Genomic DNA, 27,039 nt, shown 5'->3' with positions numbered 1-27,039 from the left:
TCATATTACTATTCAGATCGTGATCATTTGACATGTTTGAATGTTCATATCAAATGCTACTGCAAATTCTTCAAAAATCAGATATATGTAGTTGTCATATCGTGTAGTGTGCTGTGAGCCTAATTTGTGCTATACCCATCTTGCATTCCACCATCCTTTCTGTACCCAACCCTGGGCTGTAACATCACCAAAAAACGCTGGGCCTTGTAGATAACGTTAAATTGTCATTCATCATTCATTTTTATAAGGTTGCTGATGTAGTTTGTCATTTCTACTATTCTATTTTATATTCTTTCAGGTGGTGAGAAATCTTCACTTATATCTTGTAGAAGAGGATGAGAGGATGAGACAAGCAGATGCAGAATGTAAGTTCCTTTCATTTATCATGACCACATTCCTTTCATTTCATTTGAAATTGATCATTACAATCCTCATTCACTCCTGGGCCCTGTTTCATAACACTTGATATCAATAACAAGTTACAAGAACTGTTATTCTTAAGCTACTGAAATTGTGGCATCTGATTGGTTGAAAGGCTTTGTGAGAGCAAGTCTGTCATAGAAATTTAGCTTTTGCTATTGAAAACAAGTTTTATGAAACAGGACCCTGATGTGTTAAACTTTTTCAAGAGTCGTTTTATGTAAAAAAAATTCTTCTACTGATATGAGAGTATTTGATAAATCTGATCCACAGAGTATTCGGTACAGCGCCTTTTTCTTGCAGTTGCAAAGCACTTTCATAAAACAGAATCTAAAACTTGTGACAAATCTATTAATGATACAATTGGTGATGTGGTATAGAACTTGGAAGAAGAGACTACTGTTTTTCACACAGTTTATATCATTAGAAAAGAGGATAGGAAATTAATCACATTTAAAGCTGGAAATTCGTACATAAATTATTGGTGGCCAGGATGTCATTTGAATATTGAAAGCCGACTTGATGAAGTCTATACAGTAGGCTTGCAGTTGCACCATGTGAGAGAGGGGGAGGATTGGGAAGTCCTGAAAAGGACTCTCCATAATCTTTCTTTCTTTAATATTTGTGTAGTCCTGAAAAGGACTGTTGGTGATCTTTCTTAGCTTATAGACCTAAGGAGAACTGTTTACGCCGGTTGGAGAGGACGGGTAGTAGAAGTGGCTCTGTCTTTCGCTGTTCAGTTGATAAATGTCTCAATTTCTTTCTTTTTTTTCTCAGGGAAAGCACATGCCAAAGAAGAAGACCTGAAGGAGATGGGTGATGTACAATCTGGGTAAGTAAACACTTCACCTCCAGAAACTGTCATCCTTTGTAGAGTGTATGATCTTTGATGATGATGATAGTGATGGTGAGGATGGTGATGATGGTGATGATGATAATGATAATGATGGTGATGGTGTTGGTCATGGTGACAATGAAAATGATGGTGGTGGTATTGGTGATGATGGTGATGGTGGTGGTCTTGGCGATGTTGATGATGACAACAATGGTGATGGTGGTGGTCATGATGATGATGATAGTGATGTTAATGATAATGATGACAGCGATGATGGTTATGGTGGTGGTCAGGATAACTGCTTATTTGTCAAAATGTATCCTACTAGGAACTGACACATACCATTGGAAAGCTTAAAACATGAACTGTTAAAAAATATGATTTCTTAGATACCATATTGATAATAGACAATGTCTATATTGATAAAGAATGATGGTAATGAATATGTGTTTAACCTACTGTGTAATATATTGTCCCCAATACAGAATGAGCAGCTCTGTAATGCAGATGTACCTGAAGCAGGTGATGGAATGCATGCTACACAAGCAATCCATGGTCAGGATGGCATCGTTACAGGTCATCGTTCTCACGCTTGGACAGGGTCTAGTCCATCCTGTACAGGTGAATACCTCAAATTTTACTTTTAAGCAGGGATGCCAGTTTTTCAGAGTTTTTCCCGTATTCAGGTCCTGCCAATTCTCTTTTCGGGCTTTATAGTATACAAAATGTATAAATGCTCCAATTTTTTATTGTTTATTTTCAGGTGAATTTGTGTTTTTTTTTCTTTGCAGTGTAGTGATTTTTAGGCATATCTTGTTATTTTGTTCTTTACTTCTTATCCAAACAACTCCATAATCAACATTTGAACAGCAATGATAAAATAATTTTGACAAATTTTCTTAAAATGCAATGTTTATTTCAAGTACAATTGGTACCTAAACATGTGACCTGTAGCACAATTTCTATACATTTACGCAAATTTGTACAATTTCTCTAATTTCATTTCAAACAATTTTTAAAACCAATTTTGACGTTATCTTCCAACCCAGTGTGTACCTTACCTTGTTGCCATGGGGAGTGACCCAGAGTCTGCCATCAGAGTGAAAGCTGACCAGCAGTTGACACACATCGACAGAAGATATCCAGGCTTCATACAGGCAAGTAGAGCACTGTTTTGACTTGTTATCTCTCACAATGACTTTGAGAATGATAATGATGATAACGGTAACAATGAAAGTGACAATGATAACGATGATAACACGGACAGTGACATTTACAACGAAAATGAAGAAAACAATGTCATTGACAATGATGATAACAGTGATATTGTCAATGGTGATAACAGTGACATTTAAAATGACAGTGATGATTAGAATGACAGTGATATTGACAATGATTGTGATGCTGACAGTCAATGGGGGTCTTGCAATATCTTGCGAGACCATGTATATCGTCTGGGTTTGTAATACCTGTTGGATCTCTCCCCTTGCTCTCTCTGTAGATGAAGGCCTTGGCAGGTCTGAAGATGGCCTACAAACTCCAGGAGCTGCTCAACTCTGAGACGGAAGAGTACATCCGTGGTATGAGGGAGACGGACAACCATCACTACGCCCTCTGCAGTCATCTCTATTCAATGATCAGGTCCAACAGGTCACATCGGAGAGCCATTCTTCTCAGTCTACTCAGTCTCTTTGATGAGCATGTGGTGAGTTCAGACAATCATATTAAATCAACTTAAGGTCATAAGTTCATGAACTTGTATTTTCTACAACAGATATGATATGTGTGCACTTGAGTAAAGGCCTGTGAACTACACATCTGCAATGATTCATACATGCATACATCATCAATAGTGATCTGTCAGTTTATGACAGATTCAATGACCCAATCAGAATTCTACATCAAGTCTCTCTCCAAGTACCTCGGTCTTGAGCCATCCATTTCAGCGTTTCATATCATGTTGCACCACATTCTGCGATTAAATCATCAAGAAAGCCTTTAAGAAGTCTTCCCCTCATTTCTTCTGTCTCTCTCGTTTGAAGCAGCACTTGCTTTTCATGAGCTCGATGCAACACCAAGTTCGAAACTCTGTCCTTCCAAGCCACACCTATTGTGATTAAATTGACAATATAAAGCATATTAAGATTGAATGGAATATCAATTGTGAAGGGAGGCAACAGGAAAATGTAAATTAGTCTTAAAGCTTTCCTTACCTTTTAAAACATTTATAGATGGTGTATTCTACTTGTTTATGGATAAATTTGTCATCATCTTCAATGGAATTTAACCCAAAAAAATAATAACCAACTTTTGTCAGTTTATATTTGCTTAACTGTCTGTTCAATTCCTGCTGTTAGTAATATTTTGTGGTATGTGCTTTCTTTTAAGGGGTCTATTTTGATAATTGAGCATGAAAAGACTTTGGTGCCAGTTGGGATAATCACAGTTGTTAGGACCAACAAAATTCCTTACATCTCTCTTGTATGTTTCTTTTGTTGTGTAGAAAAGTGACCTGAAGCTGCTGGTGTTTGTGGCTGACAATCTGTCATCTTTCCCCTACGCAGCACAAGATGAGCCTCTCTTCATTATGCATCACATAGAAATCATAGTCTCTGTATCAGGAGCAAACTTACTACAGTCTTTCAAAGATGTAAGTAATAATCACTATTTCCACATTATTTCTCTCTCTCTCTCTCTTTGATTGTTGATTGTTGGTTTATTGATGCTTCTTTAATAAGAATTCATCGCACCAAGAAATTATGGTGTATGCTATGAGAACATCGATGAGGCAAGAGTCTTGCATACTTGATGATAAAGAGAAGCGTTGTATCCTGAAATATAAAAATAAATCGATTCTCCAGGACTCCACCCTTCCATTTACGATTTGTTTTTTTATTTTATGATTTATTTTTTTCAGAGCTTTTCTCGCAACCAGCCATCCAGACCGCCCTCAAGATCATCTCAGAATTCAGATTCAGCCAAACCAGCCAGTAGGGCGATCTTTGAAGATGATGATGAGGACGATGCTGAAAACCTCATCGGTAAGTTCATGCCTCTCGGCAGGCTTGGTTTAACCCTTGGTGCAAGCTAAGTGAAACATGGCAAATTGGCCTCCCAGGGAGAGGTTTGTGAAGACCAAAGCGATTTTACGCTTCTGATAATATGCTACCAATTGTTACAATTGTCAGTAACCTCGTCATTGTCATTTTGGGTTGAGAACTTTCTTTCTGAAATTCTCCCACCCTTGGTCTTGGTTATATTTTTATACGCTTATAAGAGGAGTCGCGATAACTCAGTTGGTAGAGCAGTGGTCTGGTAATCCTGCGACCCGGGTTCGAAACCAAGGCGATGTGCTAGTGTCCTTTGGTAAGGCATTAATCCTCATTACCAGGTCTCTCGGAGAGGACCTAAAGCCGTCGGTCCTCTGGTTGCTTACTAACAAGCATTTTTGCTTTCCTAGCAGTTGAGTAAAATAACCACTTCTACTACATCTTTACTACCTCATACGCTTATAAGAACCATACCTTATGATTTCTTTGATTTTGACCTGGGATCTTAACTCCAACTGAACCGTTGATTTCACTAGTAAGATTTTGTCTGATAAGTATTGACTTGAGATTTAAATACATCCAATAGGATATGATAGGTAGGCTGCGACCGTCATTGTTGGTCAAACAGTTTTTGAGCGTCAAGAAACGCCTGGCTGGGATGCTCCCCCAGGGAGTGGAGATCCAATGACCGGGGTAATAGTACATCTGTAAAGCGCTTAAAGACATCGTAGACTTATTAAGCGCTATATAAAAGCGAAATATTATTATTATTACATCAGTTAACTTGTCAAACAAATTGAATCATCTTTTTGTTCCTTGCAGAGCGAATCCCAGAAGAACCCACCCAGCTACTGGAGTGCTGTGTAGCGTCTCAGGCTGTCATCATGCTACTGGTACTCAAGCAGCATCTCAAAGACCTCTATGGATTCAGGGACAAGTAAGTTAAAGACCCAGTCAGAAGTGAAAAATGAAATAGATGAATTATATTTTAACAGAAGCTTTTAACTCGTAGATTACAATATAAGTTATAGGCTATTTTAGTGTCTCTCAGAGGAGTAACAGCTCTCTGAAAACTTGAAATTTGAAGCTTTGAGAATCAGAAGCTGTCAACCTAAAAACTAGCTATCAACTAACCAGATAGCAAGGAGTGTTCTGTTATGGAAGAGGACAAGAATAAATTTCCCTCTCAAGGGCTGATCTTTTGAAGTCTTCAGGTAATAACTGCTTTACTTAAGACCTGTCAGTTATAAAAATCCAGTCTATAGAGCTAATGATTTGCTATTGATTGATTTTTCTTTTAGTGTGTAAATGTATCCTGAAACAATCATATTTTTTGAAGAGAAAATGAAAAGCCGGGAATAAAAATACAGGCCAAAGACTTATGTTGACTTGCTGTATGAACAAAACAAAAATCAAATCAATATCCATGCCCATTCCTTTGTAAATCCCCTCACAGCACAATACACAGATACTCGCCGACGGAGGCAGCCAAGGTGTACGAGAAGGCCGTCAGTAGGAAGTCCTTGGTTCACTTCAACCCTGCCAGAGCCCTGGACCTCCTCAGGACGGGCCAGCCTAAGGGACCTCTCAGTGAGCAAGAGAAGAGGGACATCGTGGAGGAGTACTTAGATGTAAGTGCCCACTTTCTTTTTCAGTATTGAAGTTTTTAGAATGGTTTAGGTTTTGTTAACCACCTAAAATCAGATTCATGAGGCATTCTTCGGCAACAATTGCTCTGCAGTTAATTTCTAACACTTAATTTCTAACATTTACTACATGATATTAATTAAACTCAATCCTGAACCCAACACTGCCTTACTATAACCGTGGCTTATCCCAAGAGCTGTCATGTTTCCAGTGTCTCTTTTCAGAGAGGAGTTCGTAAATGGTATTTTTTCCATATACCAATGTATTCAAACATTTCTGTTTCAATATCACTTTATTAATAAAGAAAGTAATGGTATATAATGTACAATTTTATAGATACATCAACAACAAAGAGAGGAAGTCGAGGTCATGTTCTATTATTATTATTATTATTATTATTAACAATGCAGGGCTAATGCATCACATTATTTATGATAGAATACATGATAGACAAGTCGTCTGTTCGGGGTCACAAGGGTGCTAACTCCATGTTCAAGTAATATGGATCAATGCCATTGTGGCTCTATACAGACAACATTACATAAATGTGCGATACATGTATAGAATTTAGAAACAATATGTGTGACTAACGTATAAGAAACATCATAAGGAAACTGACAAGTCTTTGTTTTACCTGTAAAAGAGATACAGTCTAATGCTATTAATCTGCTACTATGATTCCTTGATACAGTTCAAGCAGCTGATGGAACTGATGGACGACAGCGAGGATGAAGAGGAGGATGGAGCTAAACCCAAGGCTGGATCAGGACCGGGTACTCCAGTCAGGAACCAGGTAGGCCTCTTCTTCCAAAATCGTTGATACTTCAATCACATTACAAGCAAGAACATTCTTGACATTATGGTGATTCTTTGCTTGGACCATGAGGACAATATCATTTTCAGATCCCCTACAACTATTTTGTCCATCCTTTTTTGTTTTGTCTAGTATCTGTGTGTCTCTATTCTTGAGACAATGTTTGTTTTGTCTTATAATGTGCTCCAGTTTTCCCCTAACTTGATGCAATGGAATGAAATTGATGGGAAATGGTTTTGTAGACAATGTACATAGCAATGCCACGTGGAAACATAAATCAGTGGTCGATCGGTGGTAATTTTTGTTTGGTGGGATAAAATTTGATAATAGTAGGTGGGACACATTTCAACTATTCAGAATTATCTCTAAATAGTTTCGTATGTAGCAGTTCTTCCTATAACACACATATGTTCATATATTTACTAGTCATTTAGGTCTTCAAGTGTGAAAATGACCATGATGAAAACTAATTCAACTTAACCGCAGAATTCTGCGCAACGGATAAGTACACTGTATTTTGGGGTGGGGTAGGGTCAGGGGTACAAGTAAGGTTAGAGTTGCGGATATGGTTTGGTGTTTGGAGATGTTATCAGGGTTGGGTTTAGACTTTAGATTACTTGACAGATGGGCTATTCTGCAGTTCCAATTATCAAATGACCATGATGAGAACCAAGTCAATTTAACTGCAGAATTCTGCACCCCGTTTAATACACTGTATTCGGGTGAAGGGTAGGGTCAGGGATACAAGTATGGTTGGAGTTAGGGTTATGGTTTGGGGTTTAAGATGTTATCAGGGTTAGGTTTAGAATTAGAATTACTTGTGAGATGGGCATTTCTGCAGTTGTTCCAATTGTCAAAATCAAAACCCTAAGTCAGATCAGGGACCCGTTTCACAAAGCCTTTTTTTCTATGACAAATTACAAAAATCAGTGACAAATCTGATGATAACCAATCAGAAGCAAGGATTTCAGTAGCTTATAACAAAAACTATCATTCGGCACTGATGACAAGTTTTGTGAAATACCCCCCAGATCAAATCAAATCACTTCTTGTTTTTCCTCTTGACAGGCTGGTGAGGATGGTGAGGCTAAGGAAGATGTTAAAGAGGAAGGAACCAATCACAACGGTGCCGCCGGGGCTACACCAGCAGGAGGAGGAGGGCCCGTGTCGACGAGCCCAGCAGCAGCCAGGAAGACGCCTGAACCACCCCACATCCCTCCCAGTAGGATGAGGCAAGTGAGGAAACATTCTGCAGAAGATGACGAATCCTCAGAGGAAAGCATACCATCACCAGTACCTGTTGCCAAGGTAGGATAAATATCAGGCCTGATAATTACCAGATTTTACCCCTTATTTTCCCAATTTTTCCTAATTTTCTTGCTCAAAAGGGGGGAATGTTGTTCGATGCCTATTTTTTTTACTCAAGGGGGGGGGGGATGGTTGAGGGGATTATTTATTTATTTATTTTTTCTTTTTCAATTCTCACTATCACCCCTGTATATTACAGTGAAACCTTTGTATAAAGATCACTCAAGGGAAACAAGGGGTGATCTTTATGTGGTGGACATTATGTACAGGTTCCTCCAATTGATGAAAAAATTAGTGTTCACAGGAAACAAAAAATGTGGCTTTTAGATAGATGGTCTTTTCATTCAGGTTGTCGCTAAAGTAGGTTTGATTGTAGGTACGTTTGTACTTTGTATAACACTTAATACTATGTTTATAAACATCATTTATTTATCATTAACTAGTAGTTGGATCCTTAATAAAACCATAGTGCCCTCTTTAAATGGGCAATATGAATATTCTCAGGTAATGCATTCTAATATCCCCCTCAAAACCATTTAATCGTTATATATTGTCACAAGTATTGTTTAGATTCATTTAGAGTGTTTTCAAATCGAAACCAATTATTATCTTTTCTTTGTACAATGGCTGTCATATGGATAAGAACCCTTTTGTTATCCAAATCATTTATTATGAAGGACATCTGTGGTTATGATTTAAACAAAATATGAACAAAGTGATTAAACCTTGTTAAAATTTACATTAAATAAAACCATGTGTCCCATGGCTTAACATGCAATCAGGACGACTGGCTTAATTTTCTTTAAATACTTCGCTTAATACTTGGTCCAAATTCATCTCAGATATCATTTATTTTGACTATTATCATGGTTTAAATTATTATTCTTTATTGTGATTATTCATTATTTATTATGATTTAAAAATATGTGAAACATTATTATAATACAGTAAAACCTGCATATAAAGACTGCAAGGAGACATGAAAAGTGGTCTTTATGTACAGGTTTCAATGCGAAACCATATTCAAGGGAAACAAAAATGCAGTCTGTCTTGTATACAGATGGTCGCTGAAGCAGATTTGATTGTATATGAGATTTGTAATGCACCAAGTTTATCTAAAATTAAATGCTCATGTCATTTCGCGAGTGGATTCTTGTAATTTATTCAGTTTGTTGTATAATATCAGGGGGGTGTTTCACAAAGATCCTAAGTTGGACTAAAAAATTATGGAGAGCCATTTATAGCCTCTAAAAAATATATATATTAAAAGGTGAAAACTAAAGTATTTCAGACTTTTTATTAATTCCACATCAAGAACATGAAATATCCTTGAAAAAAGAAAATATGAATGATTTGCAACAACATTTTATGCCTTTTAAAAATATCTTTTACAAAATATTTTCAAAGGTGCTAGGGCTTTCCATAATTGTTAAGTCCATTTTAGAGATAAGTTCAAGTTAGGATCTTTGTGAAACACCCCCCAGTACTTGTAAAAAACCATTGCCTATGTCTATACTTCTCCCATCAGCCACGAGCGAGATCACGAACACCAGCAAGAAGTAGAAGCCGGCAAGGAGGAGGAAGGGGAGGAGCGAGTGCAAAGAAAGCAAAGCCACAGAAGAAACGCAGGAGAAGAATATCCTTTGACAAACACCAGCATTCCATAAGGCCTAAAGAAAAAAGATGTTGTATTACCCTTTCTTGAAATCTACAGTCGGCTTTTTTTTTTAAACCATTTTTTTAGAATAAAAAAAGTTTAATGAATAAAAAAAGATATGTATTCAAGCTTTCAAAACTAAGAAATATTAGCCCAAAGAGGGAGCACCAAAAAAAATAGATATCCAACGGACCGACCCATGTTTTGGCACCTAAAGGGCAATACAACATTTTTTTTTAAGGCCTAAGGGCTCTTCCTTCTGCAAAGGAGATACCTGTTAAAATATTCTTTAAATGTTGGTTTATCCTGTATGAAGTTTTATTATTATAAAGAAATGTCTCCTAGAGCAAATTTTAAAAGTTTAAAAGTTCATTTACAGAATTGTTATTCAGGAAAATGAATTATGTCTCGCCTGTCCAATAGAATAGAGACATGGGCACTGCTATTTTGATGGAGGCTGCATTGGTCATTTTTTTGAATAGCTCTCATTTCTACAGTATCATTTTCCATGGAAGATTGAGGGGGGGGGGAACAATTCCACTGACATGTTGAATATACAGGGGGTGATTCAAAATGTGGGCAAATGTTGGGAGTGTGTTCCTTTGGGCTTCTTGCAACAAGAAGGTTGATTATCAATTATACTGGGAGGAGAGACCTAAGGGTCACAGTGACTAAAGTTTGCTTTCCTCACCCAAGCAATGGTGACATTATCATAATTATTTTAATCATCGTCATAATTATAATAATAATAACATGGTGATAATGATGATGATGATGACAAAGATGATGTTGATAACTGATATATGAATTAATAAATGAATAAGTAAATAAAGTGAGGTAAACTTATATAAGCAAGTAAGCAAACTTAAAGATGGAGTTGAGTTCTGGTCATGCCATTGCATTGTGAAAGAAACGGTGTGGAATCGACCAGAAAAGGTTGATCATCTAGCATATAAGAATTTGTGTGTATTGCAAGGTTCTGGAATCATCAAAATGATAAGAAATTTGGCCAAGTCTTGGTAAAGTTACAAACACTGTACATAGAAAGATGTATATGGGACTACATGAACACATGGGGTAAAAATCCTACCCGGATTTTTACGATGTTACATGACATATTTAGAATATGAAGGCATTTGAAGAGCCATGCTTTTCAGGGAACATGTCTTATCAAATGTTCTTCCACACTTGCATAATTAAAATGATAACGGTCACAAATTATTTTTCACCTCTTCCCAGAACTCAACCTTCTCTTTAAGTAATGCAGTAAATTGTTTAATTGCACACGCCAGATTGTTCTCTATGACTTCCTTAACTCCCTCTCCTTACATTGAATCCAGTGACGAAGACGACGATGACGAGGAGGAAGACTCTGGGGACCCAGACTGGTAAATCATCACATCTTCAGGAGGAAGCTGAGTGATGAGACCGGTAACCTGCCCCAACTCTGGATGTAGACGTAGTATATCCTGGATATATGGACTTCAGAGGAAGTCATATTTCTGTCAATGTCCCATATGCTTTCAGCAATGGTGTTTCCGTTCATCTCCAAGGGTTCAACGTACTACAATGTTAAGGAACAACACTTTATTCTTTCTCCTCTCTCTCTCTCTCTCTCTCTCTCTCTTTCTCTATCTCTCTCTCTCTCTCTCCCTCTCTCTCTCTCTCTCTCTCTCATTACTCTCTGCTATTGAATTATATTTTGTAGCAGACAGTCAATCGAAATATTCAAATATGATAAGACAGAACTTTCTCACATTTTTCTTTACTTACTTTAACCTGGTTTTGAAGAAATTTTCAAAATATATTGAAAACTTTGTATTGCTGTGATTAATCATAAAGCAAAAACAACAAGGCCTTTCTTTACTGCTTTCCATTTCAAGAAGAATTATAAAAATATAGGTTTTTTCTGTCTCATTCAATTATCTTTATGTAAAGTGAAGTGGATAAATGAAGGCAGACAAGAAATTTGTTCTACTGGAAATTAGATACTTGCATTGCTAAAAAAAATTGTCACCTTGATTAGACTTCTATAAAAAAAAAAATTACATAGCTTTTTTGTTATGATTTCAAAATCCATGGCTTTGTTTTGGCTGTATCTGTTTATATGGAAGGAAGATGATTCATTGTCCCTTTATTTTTGAAAAAATGCATTATTTTTTTGAGTAGATTAATGTCGCAGTTCGTCTTGGAATCAACGGGACTGACTGCAAAGAATAATTTGCGCTACAGTGTCTGACATGGTCCATATTATACTTACGGTCAGTCGAAGAAAGTAAATAATCAGCTGGTTTCATTCATTGCAGCACTCTCAATACGTTGAAGATGAAATATGTTACTCTTTATCTCTAACTTTGTTTTGGATATTATTTGTTGTATTGCATGAGAGTCTGTATTGCTTGTGTTTTATTTTACTTAGCCGTTATTACATGGTGCTTTCTGATCAATCCAAAACATTCCCAATTAGTGTGGACTTCAAGACCAATCTCTGCAAGTTGATGTTTCATTTGGACGCGTTTTGTGTCCCCCTATTTTAATCAAATGAAAAGTAATGCATTCTATCGATTACTTTATGAATAGTTTTATTATTTTATTTGGCACAAAGACAAAATGAAGAAAACACTGAATACATAGACATCAGTAAAGTTTGAAGTGAGTCGCTTGGATGCTGGGGGGAAAAAGATGAACTGACTTACTATAACCAGAAGGCTTTATTTTCCAATCCATGTGACTTTACATAAAAGAATAGCACATCAAACTTTGTTTACATATTCTCTTTGAAATTATTAATATAATTATAATTGAATACATGGGAGAAAAAAGGACAGTGGTAGTGTTCTGAAGGGGAAAAAACCTTAATATATAAAGTTTCCGCTTCTCATCTCAACTGTTGTGCTGGAATGGGATCCTTTCTTTTTCTCTGCCAAACAGTTTCTCCCATCTTCAGAATACATCTTGTGTTAATTAGATCATGAAATTTCATTTTGGTCTTACGCAACTTATGCAATTCTTTTGAAATGATTATATTGACAATCAGACAAATGGCTGTTTTCATTCGGAATATTTAGAACGATTTTAGCTCAAGAATAAACAATGGTAATTCAATTGTGGAATTTAACATATGACCAATATTTGCAATGTTAACTTATATTGCGTTACTTGAATTCTTTATTTTCACAGTCTCAAATAAGAATAACAGACTAGGAACGGCCTTAAGATTTATATGATGGTCTCATGAACTTATTTATTATGAATGATTTTGGAAAACAAACCATATTCAATTTGCAAAATAATATATTTATGAGATTATGATGGACATGAGTAAAATTGAGAAATCTTATTCAAGTGTTATCATATTTTTGTACAAGAAAGTAATTTATGAGATTTACAGAACTAGGTATCTGCTAATGGTGAAATTACCAATATAAATGCTGAAGACAAATTTTATGATGCGTTTTCATATTGTGATGGAAATGTAAGGGGAAGACATGTGTCTAATCACTCTGAACTAGGCAAAGGTTTTGCGTACACATTTGTGCTGTTTATCTCAGTTATGTCCAAAACCAATAAATCTCAATGAAAATTGGTTGGTTGTGAAATTCACAGACAATTTATCCTCGTGGTTTGTATTCAGGAAAGGGTAGTAGCTCAAGTCCCAGGGGCCGTAATCAATTCAGAAGGCAGATTAAGCAAGTATTTTACTTAGCATTTGGCTTGGCTAAGTAAAATGTCTTAATCTTATTCAGATTATATCTAAGCTTTTTACTTTTGCAAGCCGACTTTTAGGCAAAATACTCACTGATAAGCATTGTGACATGGTCGATGAAAAAGTGGCTAAGTGTATACATTTGGTTCTTTAGATTTATAGAGTGCCAAAAGTTCACCTTATCTCATAAACCATAATTCTGTAGCTAAATCCCAGTTACACCGCCAGAATGACAACAAAAAGACCAGGTCATAGATTACTTGTAGGATATTCTTTAAGGTACAACGTCGTCCTAAGAACTGAATAAAGAAAGGATTTTTTTTTGGCACCAGTGTCTTGTAATATTTGTTCATTCAAAAAGAAAATCAAAATTATCGATAGGTTCCAAAGATATGTAGAGTTGCGCTGTATGTTAAATCAACATGCATTTTCTTGTAAATTGATTGTATAAAGAAAAAAACTGTAAAAAGGAGAGTTAAAAGTGTACAAATTGGGATTTATTTATATCCTATTTGTGATCAAGTTAGATATATGTGCTATTGATAGACAGTTGATTTTTATCATCGGGCCAAGTGTGGGTATTTATTGGGAAAGCACAATGATTTTTTAAAAACTTGTTGATTCGATTACTTGTTCTGTAAATAGCCAGGTTGTACATAAAGACAAAGGTTTTTGTAGTACTTCCAAGTAAATACTTTTGTTCCCTTTTTTTCACTGTCTGTAATTAAACTTGTTCTAAAGAAGGTCATTTTGTTGGTAGTTGGACTGAAAAGAAAGATTCAGTTGAAATGTTATTAAAAGCATGTTATTTACGTGTTACTAAATCAAAGTGTCATTGAGTCATATTTTGTATTTGGGTGGTGTATGAAGGATGGTATGACCACGGGCTCTGGTGACAAATTTCTATCCTTAACCAAGTTCCTAACTTCAACCCTTGATCCAGCATTATATCAAATTACCCTAACCTAACTCTGAATTTATCCTTAACCCAAATCACAGCCCTGATGCTAACCCTATATTTTTGACAAATTAAAGCCCTGAGCATAATCTATGCATGGTCACCTAGTGAAATGCTGGTATTAGAGTCAAATACTTTATTACATGTATTCACTTACTATGTCTACCGGGTATCCGTCTTTCTTTTTCTTTCTCTTTCCATGAATTTCTATACCTACATGTATGTACATTTATCTGTTGCTTTCTCTTTTTCTCCCTCTCTCATTTCTATTCTTTATCTCTCTCCCTTTATCTCCATTCTTTCTTGATAAATTGATTTGATTATCATTTTCCATGTAAATCAAATTTCCTCATGAATACAAAAAATATAAATACAAACTAATAATCGGCTCGATTCTAGTTTGAACGATGACTACCTTTATTACATCACATCATAATTAAACAAATTTTAAAGCGATTACAAGGCTGTACATTTTTTTTCTTTTAAACGACAAGATATTTTCATTAGCGAAACTGTTGGAAACTGATAGAAAGATGTACAAAAGATGACGGGTTAAATGAATGTACAGCCAGAAATATTGAGGTTGTTCAACCGTATCCGGACACCGACTACCCCATGGACATTCACCCTGGATTACCACCCCCAGCCAACTACCCCCTAGGGCAACCACCCTCTAGGACGACTACCCCCAGGACAACTATTCCCTGGACAACTACCCCCGGACAACTACCCCCTAGGATAGTTGTCCAGGAGGTAGTCGTCCTAGAGGATGGTTGTCGAAGGGGGTAGTTGTCCCGGTGGTAGTCGTCCTAGAGGATGGTTGCCCTAGGGGGTAGTTGGCTGGGTGTGGTTATCTGGGGTGGATGTCCAGGGAAGAAGGTGTCCTAGAACCTTGTTCAACACATACCCGACCACAATTGTGCCCCAAGGTCAATATCCTACGCTAACTGAATTCTTAACTTAATTGGGTCAGATTAAACTCTAAACCTAATCCTAAACCTAACCGAAACCCAGTTGCAACCCTAACCGAAACCCAGTTGCAACCCTAACCTTAAACCCAACCCTCTACTTTTGATGGAGAAAAAAAACCGGGAGCAAAAAGTTTTTGTAATATGTAATCAAGACTTAATGCACAAACATTTGTTAAGTGTATGTTACAAATTATTTCATTTACCTGTTACGAATAATTGTATTTCAATAGTGAGAATTGCAAAGCGAATAGGCCATTTTCGTAAAGTAACCAAATTTAATGCATAGGTCTTTGTGAAGTGCCTCAATACAAATTATTTCATTCACCTGATAGAAATAATTGTATTTCAATAGTCAGAATGCAACTGCATATATTAAAAGTTGCTAGGTAGGTCAAGCCATAATGTTTGTCCAACCTGGCAACAACTAATGTATGCAGTTAGGGTTCTGTCTATTGAAATACTATTATTCGTATCAGGTGAATGAAATAGTTTGTATTGAGGCACTTCACAAAGACCTATTGCATTAAATTTGGTTTCATTACGAAAATGGCCTATTGCAAACATTAGTTGATGCTAGGTAGGGCAAACACTATGGTCAGTCCTACCTAACAACACGGAATGTATTCTATTCACTTTCTGATGATAAAACTACAATTATTCATAACAAGTGAATGAAATAATTTGTAACGAGGGACATAACAAAGATTTGTGCATTAAATTTGGTTACATTACGAAATGAGAGAGAGAGGGGGGAGAGAGAGAGAGAGAAAGAGAGAGAAAGAGAGAAAGAGAGAGAGAGAGAAAGAGAGAGAGAGAGAAAGAGAGAGAGAGAGAGAGAGAGAGAGAGAACAACAACAAGACGTTTGACACAAACAAACTATGTACAGGATGTAAATGTACAACACATATTGAGTAATCACCACGACAAAAACAAAAGTCCTAACAGAGAAGGAGTATGCTATAGCTAGGTTTGCTCGACATCTGTGCTATCAAGTATCAACACACAGATAGTAAATTTCAGCATAATATACATACAAATACATAGCGAGTTTTTCTATTATCTCATGTCAAACAGGTAAAGACGTAATGTATTATTTGTTGTTAACATAATTTTCTTGATAATTATGATCATAACTGAGCGAGTCCAGTTGTTGGGTTATTATGATAAACTAAATTTAACCCTCTTCTATCAATAGAATGAAGGATTTCAGAGCTGATGTTGGATACATTGCATCTGAAGGAGGGAATAATTATTTAGATTTAAAAATGTATGTATGGTTTGTTTTGACCTGGATTAAGCATATTTGAGTTACTAAATAAAGTTGGAGGGTATTTTTGTATAACTTCCAGAGCAAAATACAAATTTCAATAACCTTGTGTATCACTGATTGAAATACAGTCATGTGCGAACGTGACAATGGCATATTCCGAGTATAATTTTTATTGACAATACAAATTGCTTTCTTTGTGACGGCATAGGCGTCATAATGAAACCTACAATCAAGAACGTTGCTATAACATGGTGACAATGCTGATTACTATGGCGGAAAATAACACGTCCAGGCGCTAGCTCCGTAATCCCTCATCTGTTGAAATAGGTAAGTTTTACCTATTCATTTCAAAGTGTGTTTTTGTACTACGTCGTTTTGTGAACTATTGCAGAGAAACGCAATCGAGTCCATCGACGGCCTTCCCTCAGAATCCGCACCGGTAAACGTCGCGACCGTTGATGCTTTGCGCAGGTCTGAAGTTGTTCTGCAGCAGTATGGGTGTCTCAGTACGGTAAACATAGGCGTGGCGGGTTGTCTCAAAAACACCACGCAATGCAGACATCTGGAAGAAGAGGGGAAAACAAAGATGTGAGGGATGAGACTAGAGACAGAGATAACAAGGGGTTATTTTTGTAATTAAATACGGGAAGGGGGCACAGGAGCAGTTGTCAATTCCCTCCCTCCCATCAGATGACCCGCGCGCGAAAAGAAACAAATTGTATGAACTTTCCTATAGCTAGCTCCCTCCTAATTTCTAACAACAGAGAGAGGGAGGAGAGAAAAGAGACAGATATAATATATCTATGGCCTAGAGAGAAATTGATAGAGAGATGGGGAGAGAGTCAGAAACACAGAAATAGGTAGTCCGAAAGAGAAATATAGAAAATCCTCGATCCGCCCCTGATTCGTTATCGGTTCAGCAATTATACCCTTTGTCAAATGGAGCTCGCGGATTAAAATCAACCATTTTTGTTGTTGCCCGATTAACACATTTCATCGTCATAGCGATCATAAAATTCATTTAACTTTGAATTGTCATCATTTTAGAGCGCGCCCTCTCTTACCTGTTCCCGAGATATTGTGATTGGTTGTTTTAAGACTGTCCACGTGACTACCTCATAGCATGGGGGCGTGGTTAAGGAGCCGATGTAACGGTAGAACTGGCTTCGATTCTTAGGGAATAGCTCGGTGAGTCGAATAGGTTCGGTCACAAGTTGTGATTCGTCTTAAGTTTTGTGAAAAAAAGATTAATACAAATGATGTTTAAATAATGAACCGACTACACATTATTGTAAGATGTCTGGCATTTAAGCCATTTCATGTATAGCTAATAGCGAATGAGCCTAAAACGATAAATGTATATGAAATAAGTAAAAGCAATAAAGTCTTATTTTACATTTGAGGAAGTAAAGTTGTGTTTTTTTTTGCCGAAGAAAATATTGAATGGTGATGGTCAAACATTCCCTTAAAGGTTCTATGTCCCTTTTGCAGCCCACCTCAAATTCTGTAGAACTTTGCAGGAATTATGAATATGTCATGTTTGTCCTATCTGTGAAATTTAAACTCAAGACTATTATTTATTGGCTCTATAGCTCCTAAGTTGATTTGACAACTAATAGTCGTTATTTTCCCACTTGAAGACATTTCCAAGCCCCACCTTTCTTAAGGGTAGTTCTAAATTAGTATTATCTTTCAAATGCCGTTGGAATTTAACCTTTTCATTTTTTTGGCCTGCAAAAGGGACATAGTACCTATAACTTATGACTGTAACAATGATACCATCAAATTTGTTTAAATCGTTCAAATCGGTCTAAATGTGTAAAAAGAATAACATATACAAAATATACTTTACCTTTAAATTTGATTTCTTTTAAGTGTTTCACTAGTTTTTCAAAAGCATCGTTCTTCTCACCGATCTTCGAGGGAAAACAATACAAAATGAAGTAATTACAGAATGATTTCCGATGGCGACGTGATCGATGCATTCAAAATTGTTAAGGATTAAAAAGCAGGTGGGTTAATGATTTCATAACAAGATAACAGTCAAACAGATCGAACGAAATTTTGACAACTATTGAGAAATTTAGAACTTTTTGGATACATGAATCATGGAAAACTATTAAAAACTGTTAAAGAAATCACCACTGTCGGTACTGACCTCGATGAAGACACCGATTGCTGCTACCCCGCCTGGTGTGTGAAAGATACTATCTCCTATTAACGACTGCTCGTGGTGAACAATATGCATCTATTCAAAACGAAAGTCAAAATAGTGAAGGAATATTAATCAAAATACATCCAACACATGTTTACAGACAAATATTATCAAAGGAATAATAATTATATACATTTTCGAAGCGGGTGGATAGCATCTGAAAAAAAAACTTCTTTAAAAGACAAAATAAATTTGCCAAGGTCGACATTCTCATTGAATAACGTTGTTGTGGATCTGTATAATTATTGATAGCTGTAGAATACATATCATAATAATAATTCATGTAACGCCTTTTTCACTGGATACAAAGTAATTGCTTTCGAAATGATCTTATCCGACCAGGCATGCGAGTTTACCTCTGCGGGATATTTTCTGCGGTCCAGGACATGTTCGGATCCCTGCTCGTTGGAGAAACCCCAGTGGAAGTGCACTTGGTCAGCTACATAGGTGCCCCCAAGTCCTCCTCCACGGATCGTATAGTTGCCCTCCAACATAAGCTCCACTTGAGAAAGAGATTAAAATTGTAATTTCTTTAATAATCACTCTTTAAATGGAAATACATTTTATGAATTTATCATTTGATTATTTTTATGTTTGTTATTGTTAATTACAACTGTATATCACCATCTGAAATGAAATTAAATTCATTGATTTGATTGCTGATGCTGTTACAGTGGCGGATCCAAAAAGGGTCATCCAGTAATAAAATCTAAATAAATAAGAGTTTGATGTGCCTTTCTCATAAGAGAAACAAAACATCAACATTATATTCATCATTTTTATCATTAGCATCACCATCATCACAATGATAAGTACGATAAATATTTATGATCATGACTACCACTAATTAGATGATGATTACCAACATTAGCATTGCTAAAGAAATTTAAAGAATTTAAGCAGAAATAAATCATTCATTCATTGCCATCAGTTTCATAATCATCACAATCACCGTAATCATTACCGTCGTCATCAACATCACCATCATTATCGTCATCATCATCATAACCATCATCATCGTCATCATCACCATCACCATCAGCATCAACTTAATAACATTCGTCGCCATAATACTTATCATCATCATCACCACCATCATCATCACCATCACCAACATCGTTATTATCATCATCACCAATATCGTTATTATCATCATCACCACCATAAACATCACAAGAAATAAATTATTATTCATTGCCATCATCTTCATAATCATCACAATCACCGTTATCATTACCGTCATCATCAACATCACCGTCATCATTATAACCATCATCGTCGCCATCATCATCACCATCAGCATGAACATAATAACATTCGTCGCCATAGTCCTTATCAACATCACCACCATTATCAATATCATCATCCACCACCGTCCCTTCATCAGCTTCATGGATCGCATCACTGCCAACAATTAACCCACCTGTAGTTCCGAGGTTCGTGAGAGTCATCCTTTTTCCGTCGGTATCGCCGTACCCATTTAGCTCCAGAGGGGCCCACTCTTTCCTCTTTGTGTTGATGGTCTGTATAGCGATGGGGGACTGCATCGACCCGGCACACTGGTAGGGGAACATCTGCCCCCATTTGTGGGGACCTGGGGTGATATCCAATTGCCAATTTGATTAATATCTAAGTCACTCGATATTTGCTCCTAAAAATGTTACTTATTTTCCAATCCGTTATTAAAATGAAGCGTAGAATATCAAATTGTGACCTTTGCTCTTATCATTGAAACGTTCAAATAATTCAATGGATGATAAAGTAGGGTCTTTTTCTTCCATAAAGAAAAATCTCACTGTCAACGAGATTTGACAGTATCCGAGATTTAGCTACGAGAGGATGTGGATGAATCTTGCATCTTGGCTCATTAGCATACAGACTTATCGTCTGACTGTAAATGACTATGTGACTCACACTAACAGACGGAGGCTGAGGCCTTTCATCATAATATTTGGCAGCCTATATTACTGGCCTCATTTTCTTTCCTCAATAGCAAGTACTAAGTTGTAATCAAAGGAGAGTCAACAGACCTTATGCAGTCTTGTATAATGAGACGTTTTAACCTGTTTTCAAAATATATCTATCCATTGAAAAATTGAGAGTGATATTTCCTAAATGTTTTTATTATTTTTAAAGCGTTAGAAATATCTGGGTTGTAGTCAATATCAAAATTATATGTCATAAATTTTACTCAGAACATTAATTTTGAGTTTTCAGGTTCTTCAAACTGACATCTAAATTCAGTTTTAACATTGTATTCAAACTTAATGAGGTATACAATTCATATTCGCTGTAATATATAGACACTAAAGCCAAAATAAACAGAATTTGTTTATTTTATTGTGAAATCTTCGACAAAAAGAGATGCTTTTTGGGGGTATAATTTACCTTTGTCTGCTCTGTAGTTCCATGGTATCACTGGTCTGGAGTTCTCTGAATAATAAGAATGAAAGGAAAACAAAATATTGTGATTTAATGTTATCGTGATAAAGTTTATTCATCGGGAAAATATTGGGAGTGATATTCCATTGACTAGAAAAGTTGTTTCGTTTACGAAGTGTGATTTTCAAAAGGAATAACTAAAAACGTTTATACATGATCTAAATCATTTGGTAAATCATTTGATACGTAATACCATCAAAACCCTAATAATACCCTAAAACTACTACTTATTTCATTGATTTGGGCAGTGGCGGATCCAGGGGTGGGGACCCGGGGGCCCGGGCCCCCCCCCCCCCCCCCTTGAGAAAAAATCATGCAAAATCACGCGATTTTTACCTTTTTGGGGGGTTGGGCCCCCCCCCCCCCTCCATGGCGCTCAAGGGGGGGTGCAAATTTTAAAATTTTCGAGGACCAAAAAAAAATTGTGCTCACTACCCCCCCCCCCCCCCCCCCCCCCCACTGAGCGACTTTTCGGCTGGCTGAGTCGTTGCGATTTTTTTGGGACTCCAAAAAACAAACACCCCCCCCCCCCCCCCCCCCCCCCCCCCCCCCCCCCCCCCCCCCCCCCCCCCCCCCCCACTGAGCGACTTTTCGGCCGGCGCGATTTTCAAATTTTCGGGAGCAAAACAAAAAAAAGTTGGGCCTCCTCCCCTAAGAAATCCTGGATCCGCGCCTGGATTTGGGAAACCTGCAATCGAAATAGTAGGTACCGTGGTTCTGCCCAATGTTCTACATGGTAAGCCACTGCAAAAACATTTGGGTTACCCACATAATAAATGTTAATCTGCCTCTAATGTGCTTCTAACCGCAACAAGGATTTTATGAAGAACTTCCCGAAATATTTCCTCCAAAACCTTCGCGTGTTCGAGATATACTTCCTCAGAAGAAAAAACAAAGAACTTGTATTTTCGCTTCCGAAAATCATTGAAAGCAAATACATGTAGCTGAAGAGTATTCCTTTTCTCCAAAAAATGTGTCCAATGAAATTAAATATTTTAAGAACAATGCTTTTCTCGAAAAGAATATAATGTGTCCGAGATTTACTACATTGTTCTAATCCTGGCTTGAAAGAAAATATTTTAAGAATAGAATTTCCCCCCTAAAACAATATGTGTCCGAGATGCACTTCTTGGGTGATAAAAGAGCATTGTCCTAGATTGTTATCTATTCATATTTTTAAATCCATTAAATCCCTTTGAGTGAACTCCTTTCCCCTACGAAGTGAAATGTGCCCCCTTTCGTTGATCCCGACCCTGATAATAATCTCTATCAGTTGTTTCCGGTTCGGCTTGAATCTGCTTCTTGGCTGACCGCTGCATGAGTAGCCTGCGTTTAAAATACCGAAGGAGAAAAACAAACATTGTTATCATGCGTTCCATTTCTACAAGTCAGAAATTATTGAATATAGGAAAAATATTGTACGGTATAATGTTTAATCCTTTCTTGGTTCTAATTGTGTTAGTAAAAAAAAGCAATCTTGATTGAGTTTTTGATATACAATGTAGGCTATATAGGAGGGGGGGGGGGCAAGTGAACGTATAACACGGGCGAATTCAGTACTCTATACTAAAAATAAAAACAACGACAAAAAGGGGGTAAAGTTCAAAGAAACTATGACTGATTATAGCAAAAAGATCTTGTAAGTGCAGGGTGCAAACTTGAAAGATGGGCTCAAAAAGTGAAACAATTTGGGGCACTTTTTTCTTGTGTACTTAAGGCATGTCACATTGGGATGTAAAAGGAGTAGAGGTCGGATGCATGTGCCCCTACCCTAGCCCCCTTCTAAAAAAATAAAAAATAATCCGCCCCTGGATATACAGATAAGTGTGATTTATATTCCTACTATAAAATGTTGATTCAAATCATTCATATTTTCTAGTATCGAGGAGATTTCATGTTCTTGATGTGGTATTTAAGAAAAGTCTAAAACACTTGAATTTTTGCTTTTAAATATATTCTGTTTTAAGGCTACACATGGCTCTCCATAATGTTTAAGTCAAACTTTTAGGATCTCTGTGAAACACCCCCTGGTCAGGCCTCTAAGATTAGCGGAGCATGATGTTTACTATGATCGGACTATGATACACGACTTCTTTTCTAATCGTTAAAAGGCGAAACCAATAATCCTGATAAACAGGCCTATGTGATTTTTTTTTTTTCATTTTTTTTCTTCTTTTCGCTGTTATTGTTGCCTTGTTTTTTATGACAATTTTTTTTTTTACCGTTGCTGTTGATGTTCATGAAGTCATTGTTGTTACATAAGGTATACTCTTGTTTGCCATTCCGTTTCCAGTTTTCACGCATTACTGCCATATCTAATTAAGATTTCAAAATATCACACAGCACCGTGCATGGATCTATCCGTGTTAAAACAGTTTATGTGTTAATTGCATAATTAGCCCATTTATATTTTTAATGGCCAGCTGTCAACAAAACACTGCTGTCAATTATATTTTATGATATTTTCCGGCCAGCCGCGCCTCATGAGTTGTGATTTAAGATATTTTGTCATTGTTTTTCTTGTTTGATTAGTTTTAACAGCGTTTATCAATCAATTTAAGTTTTTAAGCCAATTTGATTAGCGTGACCTCATTAGATCAATGCATGTTGTGCAACAATGCACACGCTTTAGGATATTTTTTTTTCAGAAACTGGCCAGTTCACCAATATCTTCTATTTCTGGATTGAAACTTCAATGAACCCCTTGCATCGGCATCTGTCTCAAGTTTAATCCCCCTTTGCATAGTTTGCTGTTGCACGTCAAAAATATTTGTTAAAGTTTGTTATCATAACAAAGTTTAAATGTTACTTAATGACCCAGCTGATATTGATATAAAATAATAGTCCCAAAGTTTTGCCTCCTCGCTTCGCTCGCTCGCAAGTAACCCATCATGATTAACTTTAACTATATGCTATCTCGTCTAATTTGAAGAAGCAGAACAACGAAAAAGAAACGATATTAGGCCAAATAATTAGATCAAACTTAATGAGAAACAAAAAATAAAGCGTTTTTTGTTGTTGTAATGCTGCAACACTCCTGGACAGGCCATTGATAATTATGTTTGAGTCAATACACAATGGCCTACAACCAAATTTCAGAAATAGTTCTGACCTGCCCATCGTGAATGTATGGAGAACCCTTGTATGACCGTGCATTATCTTAAAGTGACTAGGTAACATTGTTGAAGGTTGATGAAAAAAACTGTATAATTTGTGTATAAAATGTTACTTATTATATTCCTTCTACTGTAACCCTCTAGCGTGCTATAAATCCTGAACAAATTCTCAAACCACAAAGATATTTATGGTTTTCTTTTAAAGGCGTCCCTATAGTCAACACCTTCTAACAATAAATTCTCTCCACCATTTTTGAATTTTCCCCAACCGTTTTTCCATGAAAATAAGACATAAGAGAGGCTTTTAAAAATCTATCAACACTTATACATCTGGAATGGTATATAGAGCCAATTAGAAGCTTTGGGACGATTTACATTCACCTAAAATGTAATTTAATTGTAATAATAGTTGGGAGAATTAAGGAATCGATCAGATAAGTTTTTCCCATTTGTTATCGTTACTAATGGTCTGTCTTCACTCAAACTTTCAGATTATCTTTAATTTTACATCTAGCATTGAAGTCACTACCTTAGCACCATTTACTCTCATCTGAACAATGTTACCTAGTCCCTTTAAGATGGCCCCATCTGGATTACTTTCACCCTTCCTCCGTGTTACATTTTACTTCGATCATGCCAGAGTTGAAAGGGGTACATTCTCTATGCAGCATTGTTGAAGCCTGTATTCGTCATCACTTCTACTGTATGTTTCATATCAATTGTCAGAGGTTGATATTTGGAACAGAGCTCGCGAGACCTTGGTTTTAGATCGCTTCATTGTAAGATCTTCAACAATGCTGGCAAGGGCATAGCGATTGTGATCCGATTGCCGCGTGAGTCGTGAATGAGGTACATTGCAAAGAGATAATCCGTGATAATCTCAAATAATTACTGATTAATAAAATCATACACAGTACAACTGATCCTGTATAAGCTTTACATTGTTCGCAGCTTAAGGAGCTTCATAGAATTGTTTCTAGATTAAATTAATATTTTTGTCATAAGCTAAGCTACTCGACAAATGCATTTAAATGATTATTTAAACTTGCACTGCATATAGAAAAGATATGATACTACTACTACTACTACCTATTACTACTACTAATACTATTACTACCAATTATGATAATAATGATAATGATAATACATCAAATAAAAAAGACCACATTGATTGGTTTATAGTAAACCTTGTATCAATAATCGTTACAAAAACAGTAAGGGGTAGCGGTTTCATTAAATTCAAAATAAAAGAATATAAATTAATTGCTTCTTTATGCTCGTTTTGCCTCAATTTATAGCAAGTAGATGTCGTGAAAGTAAACTCATCAATTTTGACGGAAACTGATGAATTAATAAGTTTAGATCTACATTGCGCTAAAAAGAACATGGGACAGTAACATGTAATGTGTTGTGCACATTTGTCATAGATTACTTCATTCCTCCGTTCGTGCAATGACGAATTAATGGCTAATTAACTCTAGAAAACATTATTACGTGCGTAGATGGAGCTAAACCATCCAAAAGAACCAAGTCTTAGAAGTGATTCGTAGAAGCACTAGCACAGTGCTTACTCACAACATTTAAAATGTTGTCGGTTGCTGTTTTTGTTTTCACCTTTAACAATTTTTCGAATCAAGTTATTTTTTTCTACTTTAAAAATACATTACAAATATCGCAGACAAATCTTTCAATGAATATTAGCACGGGGTCGTAAATTTTTTAACTTATCAATTATCTTTCGATAAAATAATGTGGATGATTAAACTTTCTCACCTTCGTCGCTGTCATCGTCTAGGTTATTTCCCGCAAGGAGACGAGGCAAAGCCGTGATGTCCTGCGATTCGAGTAGGACCACCATCAGGATAAATGTGTACTTCAATGTCGTTAACATTCTTCTGTACACTCTCTTTTACGCGCCAACAAAACGGGAATACGAGCAGACGACAGCATCAATGTACCGATCAATCAATATCGGAACACCGATCAAAGGTTAACGAAATGAGTCAAAGCAAATCCTGCATAAGCCTCTTAAAGCTGTTGCATTTAGAGGTTAAGTTATTCAAAGTGCTCACGTGAGGTGAATCACGCAAGTTTGAAAATAAGATGATTATCTTAAACGTCTAATTGCTATTTTCGATGAATTTTTAATGATTATTTCTTAATCGACGGATTATGGTTCTTCAACTTGAGAAACATGTAGTTAATCGCGAAAGATGTCGATGAATATTGATCAAACATAGTATATCCACTGGCACAACACAAAGAAAGACAGTCAACAGCTTCTGTTGTCGTCCAGGGTATGACTAACAATAACAGGTTTTGATATCAAACGTTGAAAAGAAACATAGCTGATCTGATCTGAGTCCGAACAACAAAAACAACATCCGCAAGATTGACACTTTTTATAATCATAACTATGTGACACTAGTAGTAGCGATAGCTAAAACACTGTTTAAGCAAGTACAGCGGTGTAAGTTTGTGCCTTGTATAGCGCGCAAAACGTTTTTGCCGCCTTCGGAATGGAACAATGTGAAAAAAAACGTCATTGAGAATCGGATGCGCTCGCGACAGCTGCATCTTCGATATTAGCCGAACGAAAAAAGTCATGACGTCAGAGACTGTTCGGGAT

The 27,039-nt window shown here is 36.5% G+C and overlaps 2 protein-coding genes across 2 annotated transcripts in view; one reads left to right on the top strand and one right to left on the bottom strand.

Annotated features, from left to right (window-relative positions):
• LOC105439653 (nipped-B-like protein) overlaps positions 1-14,261 on the top strand; it is a 55,659-nt gene extending 41,398 nt beyond the window's left edge. The window contains exons 25-37 of the mRNA XM_030996168.1: positions 299-365; positions 1,198-1,252; positions 1,741-1,876; positions 2,305-2,412; positions 2,757-2,960; positions 3,759-3,905; positions 4,173-4,296; positions 5,128-5,242; positions 5,762-5,936; positions 6,644-6,745; positions 7,835-8,074; positions 9,603-9,710; positions 11,061-14,261. Of these exons, the coding sequence (XP_030852028.1) occupies positions 299-365; positions 1,198-1,252; positions 1,741-1,876; positions 2,305-2,412; positions 2,757-2,960; positions 3,759-3,905; positions 4,173-4,296; positions 5,128-5,242; positions 5,762-5,936; positions 6,644-6,745; positions 7,835-8,074; positions 9,603-9,710; positions 11,061-11,123 (1,644 nt within the window). The 3' untranslated portion in view covers positions 11,124-14,261. The remainder of the gene's footprint in view (positions 1-298; positions 366-1,197; positions 1,253-1,740; positions 1,877-2,304; positions 2,413-2,756; positions 2,961-3,758; positions 3,906-4,172; positions 4,297-5,127; positions 5,243-5,761; positions 5,937-6,643; positions 6,746-7,834; positions 8,075-9,602; positions 9,711-11,060) is intronic.
• Positions 14,262-16,170: 1,909 nt separating this feature from the next.
• LOC115928549 (putative carbonic anhydrase 3) lies at positions 16,171-26,908 on the bottom strand. Its single transcript, XM_030995851.1, has 8 exons — positions 26,184-26,908; positions 21,241-21,285; positions 20,090-20,446; positions 19,209-19,354; positions 18,796-18,885; positions 18,490-18,553; positions 17,702-17,862; positions 16,171-17,199 (listed from the first exon to the last, which is right to left on the bottom strand). The coding sequence occupies exons 1-8, from the start codon at positions 26,299-26,301 to the stop codon at positions 17,062-17,064; spliced, it is 1,119 nt and encodes a 372-aa protein (XP_030851711.1). The 5' UTR covers positions 26,302-26,908; the 3' UTR covers positions 16,171-17,061.
• Between the last annotated feature and the right edge of the window lie 131 nt (positions 26,909-27,039).

Source organism: Strongylocentrotus purpuratus, unplaced genomic scaffold, assembly GCF_000002235.5.
Source record: "Strongylocentrotus purpuratus isolate Spur 01 unplaced genomic scaffold, Spur_5.0 spur5_scaffold_3, whole genome shotgun sequence".
NCBI classification, from domain to species: Eukaryota; Metazoa; Echinodermata; class Echinoidea; order Camarodonta; family Strongylocentrotidae; genus Strongylocentrotus; species Strongylocentrotus purpuratus.
Note: the sequence above shows the minus strand (reverse complement) of the source record. Positions and strands in the feature narration are given on the sequence as shown.

What these genes read in the sequence shown, in the direction of transcription:
- LOC115928549 (XM_030995851.1), bottom strand. Translation starts at nt 26,301, where the DNA reads ATGTTAACGACATTGAAGTACACATTTATCCTGATGGTGGTCCTACTC. An exon ending in AGACGATGACAGCGACGAAG is followed by an intron (nt 21,286 to 26,183) that starts GTGAGAAAGTTT and finishes CTTATTATTCAG; the next exon opens with AGAACTCCAGACCAGTGATA. An exon ending in GAACTACAGAGCAGACAAAG is followed by an intron (nt 20,447 to 21,240) that starts GTAAATTATACC and finishes ATATCACCCCAG; the next exon opens with GTCCCCACAAATGGGGGCAG.